Source organism: Alosa pseudoharengus, unplaced genomic scaffold, assembly GCF_046254945.1.
Source record: "Alosa pseudoharengus isolate Yale_2024_CS ecotype anadromous, Long Island Sound unplaced genomic scaffold, YU_APseudo_1.1 YU_APseudo_1.1_scf_2, whole genome shotgun sequence".
Classification (NCBI taxonomy): Eukaryota; Metazoa; Chordata; class Actinopteri; order Clupeiformes; family Clupeidae; genus Alosa; species Alosa pseudoharengus.
In genome coordinates, this window is record NW_027468663.1 from 33,263,254 (window position 1) to 33,289,781 (window position 26,528).

General features: G+C 43.4%; 2 protein-coding genes across 2 annotated transcripts in view; both read right to left on the reverse strand.

Moving 5' to 3' along the window:
• The window catches only part of chrnb3a (cholinergic receptor nicotinic beta 3 subunit a), a 9,098-nt gene extending 7,576 nt beyond the window's left edge, over positions 1-1,522 (reverse strand). Inside the window, exon 1 of the mRNA XM_076295954.1 lies at positions 1,278-1,522. Within this exon, the coding sequence (XP_076152069.1) occupies positions 1,278-1,335 (58 nt within the window). The 5' untranslated portion in view covers positions 1,336-1,522. The remainder of the gene's footprint in view (positions 1-1,277) is intronic.
• A 13,127-nt stretch (positions 1,523-14,649) lies between these two features.
• Positions 14,650-25,515, reverse strand: chrna6 (cholinergic receptor, nicotinic, alpha 6). The gene is made up of 7 exons (XM_076295955.1): positions 25,458-25,515; positions 19,542-19,681; positions 18,904-18,948; positions 17,503-17,612; positions 16,839-17,277; positions 15,783-16,379; positions 14,650-15,059 (listed from the first exon to the last, which is right to left on the reverse strand). Exons 1-7 carry the CDS (start codon positions 25,513-25,515, stop codon positions 14,934-14,936), a joined length of 1,515 nt encoding a protein of 504 aa, XP_076152070.1. The 3' UTR covers positions 14,650-14,933.
• Positions 25,516-26,528: the final 1,013 nt, after the last annotated feature.

A 26,528-nucleotide genomic window follows, 5' to 3' on the forward strand; every position in this document is an offset into this window, starting at 1 on the left:
TGAATGCACTACTGGAGACATATTGTATAGCGTGGCCTTACATCAGATCGCATTGCACTTGCACAAAAAGACGATATCATCTCCAGCAAATCTACAGGGCCTGAGTGTGCAGAGCGTCCATAAACACATCAGTCTGTCTCTGTTTGGATGTTTGGCTTTGGGTCAGTGGTCATTCATGTACATCATGTCTGTCATGTCTGTGTCGGAGAGCAAATATCAGTAATTACTTATATAGCCTATGCCCATGTGTACACGTGCATACGTGCCACTGTGTATTTCTATGTCAGTATACGGATGCATATGAAGAGCTAATGCACTCCCATATACACGTCATTTCGATGAGGAAGTGGTGACCTGACCATCTATTCAAAGAGAAAACTAATTATGTGTCTCTTTCACACACGCACACACACACACACACACACACATTGTCACATCTGTGTGTCTTGACAGCTGAGTGATGTAATGCTGGGCATCAGGTTCCATTTCCAGATTAATCTGTCAAATATGTTTGCCTCATTGCACATAAACAGAATAAGTACACACACACACACACACACACACACACACACACACACAAACATACACACACAAACAGAGACACACACACAAACAGAGACACACACACAAACAGACAAACAAACAATACTCACCCAGTAAAAACATAACTTTGTCTTAGCCTCCATAAACTATACAAACACCATACAGAACACTGAAGCCTTCACTAATATTTCCAGGGAAGACTGTCATAAAACTACATACTTCAGTGGACTAACTCAATGCATAAGCTCTCATCTATGTATTGATGATATGTTTCTCTTCACGTAAGAGGTGGATAATACCGGTTTAATCATACTATTTTGTTTGGCAAATAAACAGTAGCCTAAGTGCATAACTAAAAGAAGCAACAACGCAGCCTGCCTAACAGGGTCCTTCCTTGATGTCAGGAAATTATTATGACAAAAACCTTCAAAATGCCACGAGCACTGTTCCACACGCGCTTTACATCCTATACGTTACATTTCCGTTGTTGCCATGCGATGGCGCTACGCCTCACCGGGTTATTAGCATTTCAATTTGCATGTCATCAACTCCTGCTTCTTGGGAAACGCTGCAACTATTTCTATTTTGCCTATTATACCAACACCTGTACGAACACGTGACATGGTAAAGCAAAGTAATATTCGTTCACAGATAGCAGGCAGCTTCGACAAACTAACCAACTCAATGTAATAAAACAATCTTATAGCTTAGCTTATGGTCTGCAAGACGCTTACCTTCAATCGCCGCCGATGCGCCCGTCAGGACGCACCACAGCACGAAAAGAGACAGCATGCTGGTTTACATCTAGCCGGTTAGTCCGTGAGAATCATTTCAGTGTCGATGGACACACAACCGCAGGCATTGATGATTTCTGTATACTCACATACACTCTCACACTCTTAAGCGCAGTAGCCGAGTGGCGATACTGCGCTTGTAGTCTTGCTCTTACTCGTGTAATACGGTGCTTGTGATGTGCCGTTTGAATAAATGATGAACGGAAGCGTGCGCGATGACTCCAATTTGTTTTGTCCGTGAGAAACCAAAAAGTGTACTGACGAGTAGTGTCGCCCAGCTCTAACGATGTTGCAGTTCACCAACGGGACGACAATGTTTGAGTGAGTGTGTATGTGTGTGAGAGAGAGCTCGTGTAGTGCGCTGAAGGCGGAACAGTGGCGGAACAGTCTGGACAGGCGAGCACAGGACTCGGACAAGGGCATATTCAGCATAAAACGTTTTGTAAATTCTTAAAAGAAAAATACGACCTGGTGCACGTCGCAAACATTATTTGGAGAAATTTGAATATGTCTTTGCCTATTTTTATATTGTGCCAACAGCCCTACATGTTTTATATGACGGGAGAGGTGTTGAGCAGGCAGATTCCTTGAGAAACACCATTGTGAGGTCGGTTAATTCTCAGACAAAATAGAGACAGACAGACAGATATACAGCTCTCTCTCTCTATCTCTCTCTCTCTCTCTTTCTCTCTCTCTCTCTACAGCACTGGTGTGCGCTCTCTCAAAAGGGGCAATGAAAAGGCCCTTATATTGTGTGGCATTGAAAAGGCCCTCATATTGTGCCCATTCTGAAACAGCACTGGGATATGTATAACTACACTTAATCCTAAATATGAGATGAATGTTGAGAGGCATTGGCATGTGTATGTTTATTGTGTGGGTGTGTAAAACATAGGGGTGGGGGTAGTGGGAGTGAGCCTCCAGATGAGATGTTTAGTCAGCAATGCTGTACAGCCAAAAACTGTCAGACTGGAAATGAATTACGTGCATTGCCTCTCTCTCTCTTTCTCTCTCTCTCTCACTCTTTATGTCTGTCACATGCCCATACATTAAGTGAACATTATATTTTCAGTATCTATACACATGACAGCCCACCAGAATTCCCACACAACCACTTGCATTACTGACACTGAATTCACTGAGTTCCTCAAGTTCAATCATTGCTCGTATTTGTTGACATATGTATCCTACACAGAGGTATAGTATGAACACACACAAATATGAAAACATCTAAAACAAAGAAGGCAGTGTGATCATTTGAGGACATTATGTGAAGAACATATAGGCTGTATCACCCTCTCAAACCCACACTTGCAGTCTTGTTGAATATCATGTATAAAATGAAATAGGCATTGTCAATAGGCTTGGTTAACCTCTGTGGGAAATCCCCTCCAGTTCAAGGAATTTAACACCTATCCTGTGCATGTCTGAAATCCACTTGACTGAAAAAATCCATTGCACAATTTTGTGTATGTGCAACTTTAACTGATTGCGTATGGGTATTCATATGTATATGCGTATGAGCACACTAAACTGATTGCGTATGGGTATTCATATGTATGTATGTGCGTATGAACACACTATACTGATTGCGTATGGGTATTCATATGTATGTATGTGTGTATGAACACACTAAACTGATTGCGTATGGGTATTCATATGTATGTGTGTATGAACACACTAAACTGATTGCGTATGGGTATTCATATGTATGTATGTGTGTATGAACACACTGAACTGTTCACTGTGGGTATGCATATGTGTGTGTGCATGTACAAAAGATGGAGAGAGATTTACTGCTGGGTGTTTGCCAGATGAGCCATTTGTTTATTGCTGAGCATGGTAGGGCTCCTATCAGGTTTATTAATCCGCCTCTTTCTGCCTAAGTCTGCGTCTCCCCTGTCTCTCTCTCTCTCTCCCTCCCTCCCTCTCCGTGAGTGTATGTTGTGTATACTGACATGAAAATTACCCAGTAGTCTATGATTCATAGTGTTATGTATATAACGATATTACATACGTAGAGTTGTAGAGCAGAGAATGTAGAATTGAGCCAGTGGAAACAGCATGTAAACAGCCATATAAAGTGGCTCTCCTATGCTAGAGAGGGAGAAGGGGCTGAAGAGAGAAGGTGGCAAATGCAGATGTCCTACTAGTGGAGTCTCCTCATTCTACTGATTAAGATAGCAGTGAACCCAAATATGTATGTGGGACAGGGACACTGATGCACTTCCATGGAGACCAAAGAAAGCAGTCTTCAATTACAAACATCTCTCTCTCTCTATTTCTCTCTCTCTCACCTTATAAAAAATGAGCCATTAAAGATTTCTAATCAGTAATTGCAGGCTCAAATACAACTGAGTGTAGGCTACTGTACATCTTTACTCACTCACTACAATGTGACAAGACAAGGGATTGTGGGAGGGAGACATTTTCTTACTGTACATTTCTTAGATATATAGCATACACATACATACATACACACACACACACACACACACACACACACAGGTTAGGTTAGTCCAGTCATCCTCCCTCATGGCTATTTTCAATTATGGTCTGTGGGTTAAATTAAAGCAATTACTTAATGACTTATTACACTAAAATTAAAAGGAACATTCATAAAAATACCCAAGGCCTTGGCGATAAGCCCACATGACTCACTACCATGAACACACACATACACACACTGACATGGATGCAGGAAGCTGAGCGGAGCAGGTCTGCAGTCTGTCTTTGCAGTGTGCAGAAATCCTCCTTATAGAGGAAGGAGGTGCCCTGCACCTGTGTGCAGAAATACCATATAGAGTGCTTTCTGTTCCTGTGATAGTTTTAGGTCTTTCAAGAGGGATCTAAAGGCATATCTGTTCAACATGTAGCCTACTTAGTTTATTAGCATTTCTTATGCGTTATGGTTTGTATATTATAGCATTTATTTATTTTTATTGGGCTATTGATTGAATTGACATTGTTGTTTATTACAGTATTGCTGTTCTCCTTGGTGTAGTCTAACCAACTTTTTAAATTGTTTACTGTTAAATTGAACTATTGTATTGTTGTTATTTGTATGTTGCTTTGGACAAAAGTGCCTGCTAAATATCATAACCATAACCATAACCAAATACAGTTTATCCCTCTGAATGGTTTACAACATTCCCTGTTCTCCAAATGCTCTATAGCTCCATAATGCACCACTCCACACACACACGCAACACACACACACATTGACTGTGACTGTAGAAGTGTGGAGGTAATCCCAATGTAGTTCAGTAGAGTGATGTTTGTGAGCTGTCTGAGCTGAACTCCCTTTGTCTTCACAAAACCGTCTGTAATTATACGTCTCCCACAAACAATCTTTCCCTGGCCTTTCTCTTGGCCTTTACCATTTCCTCTCTCTCTCCCTCACTCTCTCTTTACGTCTCTCTCACTCCCTCACACTCACACACACACACTCACACGCACACACACACACACGCACGCACACACACACACACAGAGACACACACACAGACACTCAGTGATTTTTATAGCAGAGAGCTGATAGAGATTTTCTGCCCCAGTTGTTGTATAGTGTATTGGGGGCCTCAGATGGTGTATGTGCCTCTGTGTGTGTGTGTGTGTGTGTGTGTGTGTGTGTGTGTGTGTGTGTGTGTGTGTGTTTGTGTCTGTGTGTGTTTCTACTGCCAGTGTATCTAATCATTTGAAAACTGATTTGTGCAGCAGGACAACCAGCATGCCCAATGGCCAAGCAGCCACCTACTCTTACACATTGACATATTACACATATATTCACACACACACACACACACACACACACACACACACACACACACACACACACACACACACACACACACACACACACACACACACACACACACACACACACACAAAGACAAACATATTGCACAAATGTAGGAGGAGTGTTTAATCCACAGATGTGCCACACAACTGGCTATGATTCTCATTTTTCTCCAATCAGCGATGCCCACGCTCTGGCTATGCTCTGAGTATGACCACTACAACACATAAAACTCAATCTATGTTATGTCATTCTGGATTCTTTCAAAAATCCACTTTAGGGATCGGTTTAACATATGGAGTAAAGATTATAATAGCTCACCTAATGGTTTGTAGATGACTGTGGAATGGATGATGGAGGTGATTGGTGTGTGTACGCAGACCGCTGAGGTGTGGGGAGGAGGAGGGGTGGGGGGGGGCGGAGGAGGTCCGGCGGAGCTGTGCAAGGCAGCAGCCCTGCGGGGAGACCCACGCTGCCTCAGTGCAGGGCTGCACTGGGTGTTCCTGTGTGGGAGTGGGAGGCAGGAGTCACTAAACTCTCCAACTGTCGATAATTCTTTGATTTAGACAGCAGAGGCTCTGGGATGTTTGGAGTATAAATAAAGATACACCACCTCCACACACACACACACACTCACACTTTATACTCTACACATATTGTGCTCTATACTGTGCATAACTTTGTCTGGTTGAATCCCATACAGACATCCATACATTTCTTGCAACTAATTATATTTCATAGCAAATGTTGATATTTACATTATGCTAATGAGAAAACTTCAGTGTGAGGGTTGTCCTTATTTCCCAGGTTTGTGGTCAAAGTGTTTCCTTCATGATAAGTTCTTGATTACCTAGTCATCCCCAAACCATGGAGGAAATGTATTGCATGTAATCCATTTACTGAAGTGTAGAATATGATTATCCAATGCACATATCTCTCCTAGTAGAAATGTAACCATGTTTCATACTGTCTGGAACACTTGCATGTACACATAAAACACACACACACACACACACACACACAAGAGTGTGAACGAGAGAGAGAGATACGCACAGGCATACACGCACACACATACACACAAATACACCATCCATTAAATCCCAAATCCTTTATCCATCAATTCATCCAAAAATGTCTGCAGAATCATCAGAGGAGAGGGGACGGCCAAGTGCCAGAGAACAAGTACATCCATGGCAACATTTGTCTCCTTCTCTTCGCCCTTGTCTTTTACCTTGTTACCTCTTTTGCTCTCTCACTCTCTCACACAACAACACACACAAATGCACATTCACATTTACACTCACACACATACAGATTTAAACACACACACACACACACACACACACACTCACATGTCACATTTAAACACACCCCCACACACAAACACACACACACACATTTAAATACACCCCCACACGCATACACACACACACAGAGAGAGAGAGAGAGAGCGCCTTCCTTTTCTACCTTTCAATCAGAGTGTTTTTTCCACCTCCACCCACCTCCCCTCTTTAATGGGTGTGTAATCAGGAGCTCCCGGGCGAGGCCGTTACCGTGGCGCTGTGGAGTTCAGAGGCTGGCTGATGACTCATAGTTAACAGAGCACTAACGAGCATCCGGTCTTTGAAGAGCATGTTTAATGCCATCGCGGTGTGACCACGAGTCACCTCTTCAACTGCCAGCTGGGAACCGATGTCAAAACACACTGAGTAATTCCCTCTTAACCTCGGCCTCTCTCCAGCAAAAGACTGAGGGGACGAGGCAGCAGGGTTAAGTGGGTGGCATTTAATGACTACGCCATTATTATTTACCACTCACCGTGTTTCAAGAGAAACACAGTTGCGTGAGGGAAGCCCAGTGGCGTGGCTGAACAGAGGTGTTTATGTGCGGTGATTTTTTCCCTGTTCTTCCAGTTGTTGTGGCTTTGTGATGCAACGGTAAAGTGAGGGGCGGTTGCGGAAGAAGCCGGCACTGTGAATGAAGGGAGCACTTTAGTGGTCGCCTCGAAAAACAGCATGAATTATTGAGTGGAAGCCTCTTTCCACTCTTACTTCTACTTCACTTATCTAAGGCTGTCTCCGTCTCTGTTCTCTGCACACACACACACACACACACACACACACACACACACACACACACACATACACACACACACACACAACACTGAGGTCAGAAGATAAGGTATCCTTTGCTCACCAATATAGGTCCAACTCTTCACTAAAAATCTTGTCTCCTACTTACGGTCCATTAATTAGTGTTCTAAGGTGACCATCACCTAGTGCAGCACAGGCCAGTTGGGCTGACCCAGATAAGGACATCAGAGACATCTCTTTTTCTGCCTTTGATTAGCTTGTGTTGAATACATATGTTATAAACAGATAGTATATCGTGAAATTACACACACAACACACACACACAAGCACAAACACACAAATAGGTACACTGGGCTGTCTGAACGCAAAAGTGGTGTAGCAAACAACCATGAAGGGAGGAGTGAAGCCATTAAAAAGACTCAGCAGTTTAATAATGCATCATCCACCCCCTTTGCAGACAGAGAGGGAGAGATAGAGAGAGAGAGAGAGAGAGAGAGAGAAAGAGAGAGAGAGACAGAGAGAGAGAAGGATGCATGAACTATATGTGATATGCATATGTGAAACATTACGTCTATCCTTAAGCACTGCCTAAAGCTTCTTCACTTGACATGAGAAGGTCATGTGAGTTGAGTTAAGAGTTGGGTCATGTTAAAATGATGTCCAGTGTGTGTGTGTGTGGGGGGGGCGGGGGGCATTGATCACACATTCCCCATCACAACAGAGACATGGTCCAAAAAACAGCCAGTTGCCAGGATATCACGAGGGGTTTTATTCTGCCTGTCTGCTCAGGAGAGGGAGTGGCGGATTTGTCATGTGTTTTCCTGCTGAGATGCCTCACTGAGAATCACATCGACCCTATGTCCACTCATCTAGCCACAAGCCCCTGTTTGCCCAGGCTCTCTCTCTCTCTCTCTCTCTCTCTCTCTCTCTCTCTCACTCTCTCTCTCTCTCTCTCTTTGTATGTGTGTGTGTGTGTGTGTTTGTGTAGTCGCATATGTGTGTGTATCTAAAGCAGTAGGCCTATGCACTGCACACACAGAGCGATACCACACTTAGTCCTGTGGCGCAGTGAAAGCACAGATTATCATGACTGTCTCAGTGCAGTTCTCATTTCACTGAATATTTATTTGTTTCCCTCTAATCTTCCATTCTGCCTGCTGTTCCACTGGGGGTGTAAAGGGTTTTTATAAAAAAACTGAGGAAACACAACCCTTTACACACACAAACACACACACACACACACTCACTCACAGACACGCACACACACAAGTCTTTTTATATTTGATCTGAACCACTTCCTGTTCAGCATACTTCTATTTAAAGTAGCCTATATTGCACCAAGGCAATATCACATGTGTAAGCTGCCTGCTGCTGGAACAGGGTTTATGAGTCCACACACTCCTTATTGAGGTACATGGAATCATCTTCCCATGTTCAAATCTTTGCTGCACTCCAAACCTCGACTGGAGAGCCCTGTAAGCTCAGGGAGAGGACCACATATCCCCACTGAGCACATGATGGATTTAGGTCAGTATTTTTAATGCAGTGAATTACAGAATGTTATTGACCTGTCAATTTCAAATGCTATAGGTCTGTGTTCTACTGTATGTGTTCCATGTGTCTAGTTAGGGTCTGTGTGTGTGTGTGTGTGTGTGTGTGTGTGTGTGTGTGTGTGTGTGTGTGTGTGTGTGTGTGTGTTCACATAGACCTATGGAACAAATACAGTGACAAATCAACCCTGTGCACTAGATGAACAAAGACCTGACAGAGGAGTGACTAAGGCAGGACAGAATTCAGAGAGAACAAAAGTGAGAGAGAAGAAGAGCACAAATAAGCCATCTGTGATGGAGAAAGAGGGTTTTCCTGAGCCTCTTCAAATGCCAGTGTAGATTGCCCTGTGTGTGTGTTTGTGCTCATGACGACAGAAGGATTCACTGACCCATTCACTTCTCTTCTATTAGAGGAGAAGACAGAAGACAGACGCTCTCTCTCTCTCTCTCTCTCTCTCTCTCTCTCTCTGTCTCTCTCTCTCTGTGTGCTAATTAGGCCTTAGATGAGAGCGGCAGCAGAGTCAGCTGAACCGGGGCTTATTTTCATGTTCTGTTCCAATACTCAGGCATGGCCTCTCGTGTTATTTATCTCATCATTTCTTGAATTATTTATTTCTGGAGTCGTAAATCCTGAATTTCCATAAACAGGGATTAGGTGTGATGAAATGTAAGACCAAATTGCTGTCTGAAATATGTACTCCTTGGTGTGTGTGTGTGTGTGTGTGTGTGTGTGTGTGTGTGTGTGTGCCAGCTCAGCTGCTGAGTTAGCGTGAGCACGCCCCATCATGGCTGATGCTGTGACCCTATGACCTCTGGGGAAGCAGCATATGCTGATCATCCATGAGTTACTATGACAACTATGATATCAGCATGACAGATTTGTTCGAATGAATGCACAGAACTATTATGCAACTAAATATAGTGTAATGATATGCGAGAGAGGCATGCATATGTAGATTTATATAATACATTTGAATGATTGACTGCATCTTGCACTGTGTTATAATAGAGACCTCTGATAGCAGAACATTTGTTGTGCTAAAATGGAAAAATACCGGTCACTTATAAGAAGACATTTAAAAAAAAAACATTGATTCACTCTAATCATTTAAATATGTTTAAGCTTGTTCAAGAGAGAAAGAAACAACAAGCCTAGACCCCATTTGCAGCACTGTCAGATAAATTACATGAAGCATCATCACATCACCATAGTAACACATGGAACATCACTGAGGAACAGAATGACCCAACCAAAGTCCCTAATAGCCTCTGAGTTACTGGGGAAAGTGACAGTATATGCCTTGCTGAATGGACAAAAGACACAATTGTGTTCCTTTGTTAAAGAAAAATGTATGTCATGCTCTTTGTGGGGTAGGTCACCAACCTTCAAATCACTCTACGAGGTTCTTCAAAGGAATAGAAACATGGCTTTTTACATGAAATAGGTCTGCAGTACTGAGCAGTACTTGGAACAAAAAAGAAAATGTGTTCACGCAAAACACAAGTATAATTAACTTTGTGTTCCAAATCTTTACAGTGTACACCTCTCACCAGTTTAAATGAGATGGATATGAGACTGTAAGCCCACACAGCTATTACTTAAAACATATTTTGCATTCTTACTCCAACTGTGAAATGTAACAGCTAGTTTCATAACTCGGGGTTCTTCATCTCCTACAGATTGTTACATTATGTAACTCGGAATTACATGGAGTCACCAATATGACATTTCTGAGCAACCTACTTGTGAAAGCCTGCACTTCCACTGGAGAACTGATGAACAGAGTATTGCTCTGCACTTGTGTAAGAAAGTATATGTAAACAGGGGCGCAGGAGGCACGGGGGACGTGGGGGATGTGTCCCACGCAGTGCTGAAGAGACAGCCGTCGTCCCCCTCACTTTTGATAAGGAAAAAAAGCCTTATAGGTACGCTAAATAAATAATAACCTATAGGGTTTGCGCTAACTATGTAAAACTCCCCATTAACAGCATCACATCACTAACCACAGCCATCTACAGTACTGTAAGACTGCACAATCTCATATTCACTCTGTTGGATATCTGAAGCCAGTTTGTCTACTAACAACCATCATTAGAGATGCTTTTCGTTTGGAGCGGCATACTGGTAGGCCATCAAAAGCATAACATTTTCGGTTTGGTTTGGGATCTAATTTACTTTTGGACTGTTTGATTATATTGCTAAATGTTGGGACTGATGGGCACTGAACTCTGGGAGATATTTGATGGTTCACTGTTATGTTTCATGCAGTTGAAAAAGTGTCGGGATTTCCACCGCTGTTTATTGCGAGACAAGGCAGCCATTCATTGAATAGGGGTTGTGCTGTAATAGAAACCTTTTTGCGTAGCCAAGTAGCCTAAATTGAGTTATTGTTTAATTATACATGATTTAGTAGGCTACTTTTTATTAAATTCGTAGGCTGGAATGCCTTGAGTCACGCAACAATTAAATGTAGTAGGCTTCAGCCTCTGGCAATTAGCTCAAAAGGGGCGGCAAGACAATGAGCTTGAGAACGTGTGTTGGAGACCATGGTAGGAAAACGACTTTATTAATCCAACCAACAATATAATAAAATATTAAGAAGAGGTGTTATTTCATTGATTTAAATCGAAGCAATGTCTTCTAGTGCTGGTGGACTGATGGCAATTGCTGGTATGGTATAGGCAAATATGGGAACCTGCCTTTATTTGTCCGGGCCGGCTATAAATAGAATCAATCCCGGGCATAATTTGAGGATTTATGGTAGCCTATCTCCTGCTCAACATGACATTAGCTGTTATGTTTATTGATAACAAACTCAACTAGCCTACTGATGAACTCGTTTTCACTATAGCCTAACTATAAAATACAAGTATATAGGCCTACCCAAAGTTTTTGTTCTAAGACATTTATTTCAAACATAATTTCAAGACACAAATTGGATACTTCAGTTACCTTGGTGCATAAATCCCAGAGAGTAGGCGACCACACCCCAGAGTGATGAGCCTTTCTTACACGTTCAGTGTGGGGTATAAACAAGCTGAGAATTTAGTGGTGTCACGTCTGGCTGCCACATACATGGGGAGCTCTTTGAAGTTTGGGATAATGTGGTACAGTTACTACAGTAACAGTATTTTATTTTACTTCTTATGTATTTTTTTTTTTTTTTTCAATTTTATAAATGCTTTGTTTAAATGCTGTTGGAACAAATAGTTGATTATAAAGGCAACTTTCTGTTGAAATTTTCTGTGTAACTTGTTAAGCCAACATGTTCTAACATTGCATAAATATTAACTGCAGACACATAGTGGAGAGTTGATTTGGTTTATACCAGACAATTTAGGTACTGTAGGCCTAACTAGGCTATTTGATCATGTAGTCTATGTTTGGATCATAGGCATGATGATTCATTCATGGCTTCATAAAATATCAACATCATGTTGCTTTTAGAGTATTCTACCATTGGCCCAAGTAGTGTAAAATAAATCTAAAACAATTAGTAGAATTGCACATAGCACATAGCAAGAAGCTGGTCTGAGGGCAGATCTGGCGTTGTGCTCATCTCACAGTTTTGACCATTTTAATCAAACAATATTTTGAAAACAATCAATGGTATTATCTTAATATTCTGGCAAGTTTAAAATATGATGGTCGAAAGTGGGCCAGAGGTGGCGATCCGATATCTGGAAATCTGATTTCACTATGGGTTTGTGTTCACAATTTGGTCCCCCTCACTTTCAAAATATCTCCTGCGCCCCTGTATGTAAATACTGAGTAGTAGTTTGGCAGAGGCAGCTTGTTGCTATTTATTTAATTTAATTGTGTAAACAAGCAATAATGATAGACCGTTAGTATTAGTTGAAAAATTAATGATACAGCAATTATTTTATGCTCCTAACACCTAACACCAATCATACTTTTTAACCACCATACTTATTAGAGCTACTCAAATGTCCAGAAGTGGCATTCATTAAGCTTGTACGGTTCCCTGGGCAGAATGAACCAATGGTAACCATGGTGCCATACATGAGCATATGAGGTGTAATGACTGCTTAATAATAAGTAAATAGTGTGTGTGTGGGGGGGGGGGGGGGGGGTGGTTTCCCTGAGACCTATCTGCCACGCCAGTGTATTTGTCCTCAGCGTTGGCTTCATGTCTTGCTCCTATTTTATGCTCTGGTGTTCTTCGCTATGGATTTGGATCATTATAAACACGTGCACACACACGCACACACACACACACACACACACACAGAAACACACACACACACACATTAAATCACATTTCTTTGTACCTATAATATGTTCAGAGGAAATGTATTTACCCTAAGGCTGGTAGGATGGAGGGAGCTGTGTATATGTGAGTGTGAATGGGAGCTAGAGATGGATTTAGCATTATGCTAATGTCAGATACACAAAGGACTGCGCTTGAGATTAATCTGACATGCCACATTACCAGCCAATCTAGTGGAAGAACCCCCACTGGCCTCTCCGAACGCCAGCGCATCCGCCCAACAGTGCGCTGCTGTGCCCAGAAGTGCCATGCCATCGAGAGCACAGGGGCATCACAACATGATGCCATGGTGCCGAGGATGAAAGTCATTTAGCCACCAACACCCAGGTGATCATGGAACAGAGAGGAGAAGGCAATAAAGGCTGAAGTCACAAGAGAATGAGTTCTAAAATGTACTGCCATACCGAGAGGGGTGTGGTCAGCTCATCTGGTCCGTGGCCACAGCAGAACACCTTCTCTCTAACATCGTACAGGAAAATGCCGTTATAAGCTTTCAACAACATGAAAGTGCTGTGGTAAGTTTGTGAGGAGGCTTATGTAAGAGCTGCATAAGCTCAGCCTAAGGTCTCCAAGCAGAGCAACACACAGGCCTCTAGCTATCAGGACACATGAAGGGCTTTCACTGCTCTGCCTTAGTGCAGAGGATTGTTTCATCATTATGATTTGGGGCTAAATGTTGTTCTTCACAGAGCAATGCAGTCTGGGCTTTGAGCACTCCCTCTGGCCCTATTCATGTGAACAGCATTAGATAGATAAAGGCATGATGGCTGCTCATCACTTTTCATTAACCCCCCCCCCCCCACACACACACACACACACACACACAGAAACACACACACAGAGAGTCGCCTGTTGATTGGTGCTAAGCTGTATTTGACATCAAAGAACTTTACCCTAAACACACCCAGACACACAAACACACACACCCTGGGGGAGGCTGCATGAGTGCAGATTAAACCTGTCAGTGACAGCAGTGTATGTATAAGTGGCATCTGCAGAGTTTTTACTAAGGTATTACGTGGTGTGTGGGTGTATGTGTGTGTGTGTGTCTGTGTGTGACTGTGTGTGTGTGAGAGAAAGAGAGAGAGAGTATTAAACGTAACAGAAACATTTCTTAAAGACTTTATTTCAACATAATCCTTTTTGAAAAGAGCTGAAATTAAAAGACTGATGGTTTTAACCAAAGAGAGAGGGCCATGCCTGTTGCTAATGACATATGAACAAAGGCATGGAATGAAAGAGAGGATTATGGGAAAAGAGTGTCAAAGGAAGAATTAGAGTGCCCTGACCATGCAGCACACATACATACACAAACGTGCATGCACACACACACACACACACACACACACACACACACACGCGCACACACACACACACACACACACACACACACACACACACACACACACACACACACACACACACACACACCATATATTCAAAGTCACTGTTTAATTAATTGGTGTTAAGCTTTGGAAAAAAGTTTTTCAAAGTACACTTAAAGTCAAAAAGTATGACTTCTTTAACATTGATGCACTAGTCTAGACATATTCCACTTAAGTTACAATTTGCTTCTCTTATCAACAAAAAAATTTTAGTGGAAGATATCTATTAATAGAGCAGTGTGCCTTTGTTGATTTGTTACACTATACTATGGTTTGACATCATTATTTTTGCGGAACAGGTGATGTGAGTGGACACAGGCCACATCCGGTTGATGTTCCCCGCTGGGTCGGGGCTGTGCATGGGTCCGGGAGGCTCAGCCGGGTCCAGGTGAGTGCTGGCCAATACAGTCAGTTATTCTGCCAAGAAAGGGGGGGGGGCGTGGGGACACGTGGTCCATGAGTCTGCTGGGCGATGTGTTAGGTCAGGAAGGTGTAGAGGGGCTGCAAGAAGAGACCCAGCGTCCCGAGGACACACACCAGCACAAACACCCACAGGAAGATGCGATCGATCACCATGGCAACGTACTTCCAGTCATCCTCCACCTGAGCGTGACGTGATGAGAGAACAACACAAAGCAACATGAGCAGGAGAGACTATTACACTGGCACACAGAGAGGAAAGAGAAGAGCTGTGTGGCACAAAGTAGAGTGAAGAACTAAGAAAAAAGAGCAAGTACATGAACAAAAACGTTTCATAGCCTAAAAGAACGTTTGTGTCTGTGTGTGTGCGTCTGCCTGTGTGTGTGTGGGTGGGTGCAGTAGAATGATTATGGTAATGTGATTCTGCAGTCAGAGTGTTGGGACTGATGGGGACAGGGCTGGGAGTGGAGGGTTTCCATATCAAAGCCAGATTGAAAGCCTCACACAGTCACAGCGTCACACACACGCCAATGTTCCCATATCAAAGTGTGGCGCCCAGGGGGAGTCAGGCGGTATTTATAGGGAGCAGAGGGGCGCACGTCCCACCACACGAACTGTGGTGTGTGTGACATACTCTCAAATCCTCAGCACCCCTCCGTTCACACCCATCATTACGGGGGAGCAGTTTGGAAGAGGAGGTTCAGGCTTGTGCTGGACACTCTTATCTGACTGGTCTCTCAGTCATCTGTACAGACTCATCAACTCTATGGGATGTCATTTACGCTCTGAATGGCTGCAGTTACTGGTTTACCTGTTTCTGAGGTGTGGATATGTGGATATGTGAGTGTGTATACGTGTGTATGCGCTGTAGTGTGTGTTTCTATGAGAGTGTATGTCTGTGTTTACCTCTTTGGCCTTGTTCCTGCTCCGCATGTTCTCAGCGATGTACTTCACGCTCTCGATGGCCTGTTTGATCTCTGGTGAGATAATGGAGAAGGCCACCACCGCGTTGACCGCCGGAGAGCCCGCCTGCCGGCTCCCCTTCCCACCGTCACTCTCGGGCGTGTCTTTCCCCGTGTGGCGCGGGCACTTCTTGCCCTCGATGCCCAGCTTGTTCTCCCCAAAGTCCAGGCAGTTCATGGACCCCTGCCCGCCACCCTTGCCCTTCTTCCCTTTCTCGGCGGAACCTGCGCCACTCTCCTGCTCCCGGTCGCCCACTGCCCCCTTCCCCTCCTGGTCGATGGGTCGGCGCATGAGCATGATGCGGGGCAGCACCTGTAGGAAGACGCTGCGCACCCAGGCCGGCATGGTGTGCGTGGTGGGCGTGCGGTAGTGCACGTTCAGCACAAAGACGGTGATGACGATGGAGAGCGTGACGAAGATCATGGTGAAGAGCAGGTACTCGCCAATCAGCGGGATGACCAGGGAGGTGGACGGGATGGTTTCGGTGATGACCAGCAGGAACACGGTGAGGGACAGCAGCACTGAGATACAGAGTGTCACCTGCAGACCAGGGAGAAGAAGCAGAGATGACCGCTAGAGGACTACTAGAGGACTATAGCATGACACTACCAGAGGACATAGGAGATACTTCTGGTAAACTTCTAAAACATATTCACACTGTCATCGGATAGCTGAGATACATTCAAGGGGAGCGTATTCTATGGCCTACATTTAAATCATTTAGCACATGCCTTCATCCAGAGTGACCTCAAATACATTGAAGACATGTATTTTTCAGCAGTACAAGTAGCTGCCTGGCAACTGAACCCATGGCCTTGATCATGGCCTGATCTGACACTTCAGGAAGAACTGCCTGAGCTCTGTGTTCCAGTGACGCCACTGGCTTTATATTACACCTTATGTTTACTAAGGCGACCTTATTGCCAGCCTTATTGTGGGTCAGTCCCATGGCAGTGTGGGCTACGATGATGGAGCGGACTGGACACGCGGCCCACAGACCTTCTCTCCGCAGTCGGAGGGCAGGTAGAAGACGAGGATGGTGAGGAAGGAGATGAGGAGGCAGGGGATGATGAGGTTGATGGTGTAGAAGAGTGGCAGCCGGCGGATGTAGAAGGAGTAGGTGATGTCCGGGTAGATCTCCTCGCAGCAGTTGTACTTGATGTCGTGCTTGTAGCCCGGAGCGTCAATGATCTCCCACTCGCCACTCTCCCAGAAGTCCTTGAGGTTGACTTTGGAACCGATCAGCACCAGGTCGATCTTGGCCTTGTCGTAGGTCCAGGAGCCGAACTTCATGGAGCAGTTCTGGTAGTCGAAGGGGAAGTAGGTGATGTCCATGGGGCAGGAGGACTTAAAGATGGCCGGAGGCACCCAAGTGATGGTGCCGTCATACTTCAGCAGGGCTTTGGTCTTATCCTCCACCAGGAAGTCCCCCACTGCACTGCAGTACAGAAAACATAACATGAGACTTTAATCTTCTCTCTCTCCATTGTTCATGTTCCTCTCAGAGGTAATTGCTATGGTGTTAAATGAGCTCACTCAGATATCCAGCAGTTAAGAAACTAAAATTAGCTCACTGAAATGAACCTTTAATATTAGATTGAACGCTAAAGCATGACTGTGTGTGTGTGTGTGTGTGCGTGTGTGTGTGTGTGCTTAAACTCACTTGTTGTACAACACAATGTCAGGCCTCCAAATCTTGTTGGATGGGACTCGGATGAACTCAATTCCATCGAACTCTATTGGTGCCCATTTTAATTTATAATCATTCCAAATCTAAGGAGAGAGAGAAAGAGCAGGAGAGAATAAATACATTTCTTTGGCTTGAGAAACAATGGAAGCAGCATACACAACAGGTGCATCTGGATGAGCTGATAAAAGAGTAAATGACAGTTGACATGTGACAGATGTGTCTTATCTGGCATTAGTAGCTCTATGATTGAGCATCTGTCAGTTAGTTCAGGACCATGCTCTCATTCGTCTCTGGTGCACTCTTGCATTGCAGTTCCCGATAAGTAAAGAAACTGTCAGTGAGCCTCCCAGACTGTAACCTGAGCTCCAGACAGCAATATGAGTTGCAGACGGCACTATGAGTTTCAGTCAGCAGCATGAGACGGCCATGCAGACGCTAGTAGTCTCGTCTAAGCCTGAGTCCATGCACACAGGCCCAGCCTGGTCTGAATGTGGGGGGTCAAGTTGCTCTCTTGTCTGTGAGGTTTCAGTTTCAGGGAAAGGCATTTAGAGTGTAACAGCCTAAGGGCTTAGACACCCTCTCTGTGTTCATCTTATCAGCGCTGATCTAGTGAGCTCGGGTGAATCTGGCACAAGTCTGAAGTCTCCATCCTGATTTATGCTCATCTTTCTATTCTATACAGCATACAGTCAGCAAAATGAAACACATACAAATATGATTCATCTTTTAAGATGTATACTGCTAAACACATACATCACTTCTTAGCTCAACTGAACCCTAAACCTCTACATGCACAATACACTGTACTAACTGCAATAATGGTAGGTGAATGTGATCTGAAATGTATATTGCTAAAGGTTTCTCATGTGACCGCATAGCAACTCAGGAGTCCTGTGCCTGATGAGTTTTCAGCTCAGATCACCAGAAGACAGTCAGAACAGCAACATGGAGATGGAAACTAGGCTCCCTGTGGCATTCATGTCATCCGAGATCATTCTGATCTACTGAATCTACTCATGAGCAAAACATGTTTTATGCCCCATGATCAAATAGACAAAAGTGGCTTGGATGTTTATTATAGATGTATGACATTTGCATTTCCACCCTTTCAACAAACCGAACAGGAATGTAAATCTGAAAAGCGAGCTGCCTCTGTGATAACTGCTTTGATGTGACAGATTATAATAACCCATGAGTTACTCTCAGTCTGTAAACTGTATGTGGTTCAGCATTCTTATGTGTTGAAAATGTTAAGGAAGATCTCAAATGCAGTTTTATTAGTGTGTGAGTGTGTGTATGTGTGTGTGTGTGTGTGTGTGTGTGTGTGTGTGTGTGTGGAGGGAGGTTACAACGACCAGTTAAATCATTACTTACATGTCTCAACCATAAATTGGTCTCCATGATCTGGTTCACCTCATCCTGTAAAAATAACAAAACACATCAAGTGTACATTTGAAATATTAAAAGTCTATTGAATTTACACACACACACACACACACACACACACACACACACACACACACACACACACACATACACACAATATAATCAGTTTGACTGCTTCCACAAAACTTCCCCAAGCAATCTTTCTTAAATCCTGTGTCGCAGTGAGTTTAAACTCTAATCCTGAATACCATTCTCTCTCTCTCTCCCTCTTTTCTCTCTCTCCCTCTCACACGCTCAGGCCCTTTCCTCTTCCTCCTCTCTCTCTCTTTCCCTAGGTTACGGCTCCTTAATCTCCGTTGTCCTTGCCTTCCTGACAGAAGAGACGTTTGCTGAGCAGGTGTCCCTCCCTCCTCCATGCACTGCTTTAATCCATGAGAGGGACTAAAACACTCAGAGAACCATATTCAGGGCTGTCGCACAGAAACTCATTCAAACTTTAGAAAATAGTAGCAATGACGTTTTCTTATCAAAAGCTGCTGTGGTGTGCAGTATCTTCACTATCTAGTATGCCTACATCGTATGCAGAGCTCAGACAGATAACAATCTAGATAAAAGACTGACTTTACCACTTTGACCAGCTGTGAGATGGACACCTCAAACTGCACAGTGACAGGGTCGGACACATTCTCCACCGGACGGATGAACTGATTGTACCGCCGAAACAGACGCCGAAATAGACGATCCTCCGCTTTAGAGGAGAAAATGTCTATAGGAGAAGACAGAGAGCAGAAGAGCGAGAGGGTGAGAGGGAGAGATGAATAACCACATAGCAAACTGAAAAGACAGTGAAGTGACGGTGACTCAGATGTTTTGTACTGGGAATATTCAGTCTCAGCAGAAATGTAAAAAAAAAATTTGCAATTGCAAAAATTCCATGATTGTGTTTTTTTTTGGTGGGTTTTTTTTATTTGTTGATTATTAAGCTAAAATATCACAGTAAAAAGAACATAATTCAACCCCCAATTACAACTGCAGGAAATCCTTGAATTTGTGAAAATGCCACATCACTAAATCCTGGAGAGACTGACTGCTACACCCACATCGCCATGTCTGTGAACGTCACCATTCTTCAGTCCTAAATGTAGAGAGAACACAACTCATGATTCACCTTCCCCCGTCCTCTGCCTGGACCAATTTCCCCACATTTCATCCAGATCTGTCCCATTGTTATGCGTGCACGCTGTTCTCCTTCACACCTCTCTCTGCCTCTCTCCATGGAGCCCCACGCTTTTAGCACCTTCCTCTGGGTTACTCTAACAGCGACTAGCATGGACAACCAAGGTCGAAGGTCGCCCGGGACAGCCACATCTTTTACCGTCATCATAGAGACCGTGTCCACGAGAGCGGAAAATGGAACCTGCACTGAGCGTTCTCCCAGCGGAAGGATCTGGACCTTCAGGCCAATCTGTTCTCACTGTAAAATGACACAGCTCAGTTTATACTGTACGATCTTTACTGTCACAAACTTTCAGTCTCAAACAACACACCCTACTTTGCACTGTGCATGTTCACACACATACACATACAAAGAGAGACACACAAATGCCCCAAAAGTCCCCAAACACACAAACACATCTTTAAAACATAGAGTGCATTAAGCTCACGTCTCAACCAAAATAATCACGCCTCTGTTTACTTCATAAGTGTAAAGAATTTTTTTAAATTACTGCTTGTTTAGTCAACTTTACCACCATCTTCTCCTAAGTCTGATCTAACAGCAACAACACAACTCCCATGCGACAATTGACTAGTAACCTATGGAGAGTAACACCTGAGACCAGAAGACAACGGTACTCCACTAACTGTAAAAACACTTATAACTATACAGTATTTATAGAGTTAAACACTGGGGTGTCTCCAAATGGATCCTGTCTGTTGAGCCAAGTCAGAGATAAAAAAAGCAGTTTAGTGACATAACTGCCTTGTATAGCTGCTTACCCACGGCACCCATATAAGAGTGCTAGCTCAGTACTGCACAGATTGTCATCGTTTTTGTCCATACTGATGTATGCTAGTGAACTCTGACACATTAACTAGAAATAATTTGTGAGTAGGTCAGTCAGGATTGGGCTCTATCCATCATACTGCAACAACATGCTGCTCTGAACTGTATTCTGAACTGTCAACTAGCCCACTGGCCATCTAAAGCTTCATCACAAAACCTTAACATACATTAACAAGGGGGGTCTACATCTGCCCACACCTCAGCTATGCATTCTCCAGTTCTTTCAAACAGCAGCCACCCACCACCACCACCACCACCACCACCACCTTATTACAGGGAGAGAGGTGATTGGGTACAGGGAGGGTATGTGTCAGGAGGAGTTCAGTCTCCAGATGCAGATAGGCTATTGTTTCAGTTTCACTTTTTAATTACTTTTGGATTCTGTCTCCTCTGGACACAGCCTAATTGGGTTAGGAGGAGGAGATGAGGGAACTTGTTAATTACATTGACCATGACGAGATTAAAAAATATTTCTAAATAAAGAAATAATGTTTAAAAATAATGTTTAAAAATTAAGAACCTTCTTTCGGACATTTTGGTTGTGGAAGCCTACGTAGGTGATAACTTGAACACCGTCCAACACCACGGTCTAACACCAATCACAGCAAACGTTTTTGGCTCTAGAGACTGAAACAATCTATGTCTCTAAAAGATGATGCACACATATAAAGACCCGTGCATTACTACCCTCTTTGATGATTTCTATTTATGAGTAATACATTTAATCCTTAGTAAAGCAGACATATTTCTTTCTGAGAGAAAACATTCTCCAGCAATCTGTTTAACCTTGAGACTGCACCTTTGTGTGCTTGTGTGTGCTTGTGTGTGTGTGTGTGTGTGTGTGTGTGTGTGTGTGTGTGTGTGTGTGTGTGTGTGTGTGTGTGTGTGTGTGACAAACAGTCATCAATGACATATCAGAGTGCCCAGCTTTGATCATAGAAGCACACACACACACACACACACACACGCACACACACATATACACACACAGAGAGATATACACACTGCATTAAGCTTGGAGAAAGGCCTATTTGATGTGGTCAGATGGATTTCACGTCAGCCTTCATAAAAGAGCCAATTACTGGTGGAAATTAACTACACATTACAGACACACACACATACATGTATCTGCCAGCATGGAACTCTTTTCCAGGAAAAAGAGTGTGGGTGTGTAATCTGCAGAATGTGGCTGTACGTCTGTGAGAGTGTCTGTGTGTGCGTGTCTGTGTGTATATGTGTATATGTACCGAACTAAGCACACATTATATGGACATTTGTACAACTGAATGCACATCTAGCTTATGCCTGTTTGAATGTAATGAGAGAAATGAGAGAAAAAGGGAAGTTTATTTACTGAGCAAAATATGGGTCCTTTTAAAGTTTCCATCTCACATGGCTTAAAAAAGTGTGCAGCCTATCAGAATAGATTATTACTAATCCAGCATCAATCATTTAAGCACACAGAGATGGAATTACCCACAGGCAGGCAGGGAGGAGCACTCGGCTCTCCTGTGAACGAGAAAACACACTCACTTAAGGACACGTCAGTGGAGCAGACAGAGGGGGAGAGAGAGTAAGAGAGAGAGTGAGAAAGAAAGAGAGAGAGAGAGAGAGAGAGAGAGAGAGAGAATGTGTGCACACACACATGCAGAGAAACATATCCCATCCTGCAGGACTCGTGCGGTATATATAGAAGAGTATGCTAGTATGGAAACATGCAGAGGGAGAGAGGAGTGAGAGAAAAACAGAGAAAAAGAAATGGGAGAGAGAGAGAGAGAGAGAGAGAGAGAGGGAAATGTTAAGTGCAATTCTCTGTTAGAGCAGGAAATGGGGCACTAATCAAATGAGGCAGGTGAGCTGTTCATACTGCAGCTCCTTCTCACTAACACCATTCCATGAGTTACTGTGTGTGTGTGTGTGTGTGTGTGTGTGTGTGTGTGTGTGTGTGTGTGTGTAAATGCATACTGTGCCTTTGCCAGAAGCTGTTATTATAATATATATATATATATATATATATATATATATATATATATATATGGGTGTTTGTTTTGAGAGTAATGGCTTGTGGGAACATTTCTGGATGCGTATGCTGCGGGAGGTAACCCCACTCAGCTTGTAGCCTGAGAAAGCTGTTTACACATAAACTGGCATTACACGCATCTGGGCACACTGATGCATGTTTGAGCTCTGGGTTTGAGCCCTGTTAAAGGGTTCCAGTACATCTGTTCATTATATATTTTGTGTCAGTTTCTATTCTGAAATGAATAGTAAGGTTAGCAAAACAGAACCAAAGGAGGATGATACCTGTCAGTTCTTTTTATTCTAAACAAGCCATTTCTTGTGCTGATTTAGTAAGCTGTGATAGCATATCACAGAAAAGAAATCATGAGGTTAGTCTTCAAGGTAGTTAACAAGTACAAAGAAAACCATTATTTGGCTATCTCTCTCTCTCTCACACACACACACACACACACACACACACACACACACACACATATCGAAAGTCCAATTCCAGCATTGGTGACCCTTGATCCCAGCACTGCTCAATTGAAATGGGTGAGAGAAGAAAGAGAACAAAGCAGAGGACAGAAGTGAAAGAAAAGGCAGTGGAGGAGAGAATGAGAAAGTGACATTCATGGAAGACCTTTCCATCACGTACACACACACACAGACCAGACACACACACACCCCCCCCCCCCCCCCCCCCCCCCACACACACACACACACCCCCCCACCCCCACACACACACACACACACAGACCAGACACACACACACACCCACACACACCCACACCCCCCCCCCCACACACACACACACACACAAAGACAGACATATAGAAACAGGCATACAAACACACATAAACATCCTCTCACACACACCTGTACACAGCGATGCACAAGAAGCTATTTCAAGGAGAGCAAAGCAATCACAGCGCTGGAGAGAGACCTGAATGAAGAGAGAGGATTTAGCTCTTCACACACATGCGTACATACTTAAAGACCTCAGAGGAAAGGAAGGATGATGTCAAGCAAGAACAGACAACGCTAGTCCATCAAAAACCTATAATGTGAAATGACTTGAGTCCTGTGAGACCACACACACACACACATGCACACACAGACACACACACACACACGCACCGAGGACTGATGGCTGTGGCCTGCTAGCAGCAGCTTGGCCTCAGACGGGTTTCCCTTCAGCGGAGGAGTGAGCTGCCACTTGTCTTTTCTCTTCCGTCTATTTCAGGAATCCTTCCATTGCATCCCCGAGGACAAGTCCACAGCCCAGTGATCTTATCATCAATTATGCCAACACAGAACTCACACACTCATATACACACAGCGAGAGGAAGTGGCAGAAAGAGAGAGAGACTGAGTCAACAACCCACACACACCATGGTGGAGACAGCTTAACCACACCACATAGTTACAATATTAAGACTGGCAAGAAACACCTCTCGCAAAGTCTCTCTCTCTGTGTGTGTGTGTGTGTGTGTGTGTGTGTGTGTGTGTGTGTGTGAGTGAATAATGCTGTCAGGTCTTGTAAGAAATACACTCTTCTGAACAGTGAGAGTGCATCCATATTGATTTCACCACATGACTCATACTCTATGTAGGAACGTACATGGCAAACACACACACACACACACACACACACACTAAAAAAAGTGTGACAGGAAGAGCCTTCCAAATCTGACCATCAGATGATTTGATTGTGACTGTGTGATTACAATAATCTGATTAAATGCTTTGGATACAAATAAAAAAACACTGTAAGATCAGAACACAGCAACATAAACAAGAATGAGGCTGTTCAAATGTAAGAGGTCATGATTACTAAATGGGGTTACATCAGGTTGACCAAAATCATGTCATGACAATGTTGTCACGTTTTAATTGATCTGTAATCAAAAAGCTCTCTGAGGACATACAAATATCATAGTATCACATAGTTACTGAAATCCAGTTATATTCATTCATTAGAAACATCTTATTCTACAATTTATCCTGCAAATAATTATTTTGTACATCTGAGATATACAAATACACGTTCTATATTTAGTCTAATTATTTCGACATGTTTCCTATCAGATCTGACATATTAAAGAAATGTAAAACAATACTTTGGTTGACCGGCAATTTTACATTAAACTACAACAGGTGTAAAAGATCAGCCTGAGTCTAGACAATGTCATACACATTTTTACAACCACAGAAACTTCAATCTTGTGCGTGACCGCTCATTCTATTATAAAGATAGTGCCAGGTTTTCATACGATAACGGCCAGACGTTACGCTGCTGTGCTCGAGTACCGATCCTACTTGTGCGTAAAACCACCATTCGCTGCATTCAAAACTCGCCCGAAGTGGGCTACCGTACACTGGTTCTGTTCCTGTGAAACCTCACTTCAGGGGTAAATACAGTTAACATGCTCGCTAAAAGTCCGTGGACAGCCAAATGTTCTGGATGCTTTACCTTGCGTGAACAGCACCACCAGCACCACCGTCAGGAGGACTTTTCCTGGTGGAGTCATGTGGAGTCCAGGTCAGGAGCCTTGTCAGCGGATGAAGCTGCCAAATTAAGTAGCTTGGGAAGATGTTGAATAAGTCAAAAAAATAAACTCGTTTAAACGTGTGCACCATCAGTAACTAACGGACACTCAGCCTGCGGAAAGCTTGAGCGCGCGCCGGGATGCGCAAGGAGTTGACTTCGTCCCTCCCCCCTTCCTCGCCACGCGCAACATAGTGCAGTTCAAACAGAGCGTGTTATCAAGTAGAAAAAAGCTTGCAATTAAGCACCACACGATGTTACTGCCTAGCTGAAAATGTCAATGAAGAAGTGTAGCTGCGTGACATTTAGCCTGGCAATCTGAGTCTGAATTGCAATGTCACAGTCAAACAAAACATGTCCAAACTACGGCTGAGGCTAATCGAAAAATACTGAAAAGGTAGACAAGGGATAGTTGCCTATTTGTTTGATAACCGCACCATGAATTTATACCCAATTGTCCTGTCGGTCTATCAGAACAAATAAGATTTTTTTTATTTCCTGATTGGATGTTTAAATGATTTGTATTCCCTACAAACTTCTGTGCACTGTAGTGGTCACGTCCGTGTATTTGTAAATGCAAATGGGACAACTTTAAATTACACGTTAGGTCATCAAGTCCTGAAACTACGCAAAAGCGACGATGTTATACGAGAGGGCACTGCTTTTTTCTATAAATAATGAAACAAATACGGGAGAGCAGATCTCATGGAGCGCAAGACTTCAGCTGCATCGGGTTGATTAGCAGCCTCAACCGGAGGCTGTCACGTGCTAGTACAGATGTTGTTTCCACACAGATTTATTGTTTCTCTAGTCAAAAAGTCGGGCATATCTTTACACTACGTTATACTGTGACTTGCATATATGGCTACACATATAGATACAAATACATACATATTGGGTCAAAATGGTCTTTGGTTGATGGCTCAGAAAGATAACTGTTCTCCTATTCTCTCCCTGTACACATGTGTAGGTCAAGTGTGCATGTGTGTGACTGAC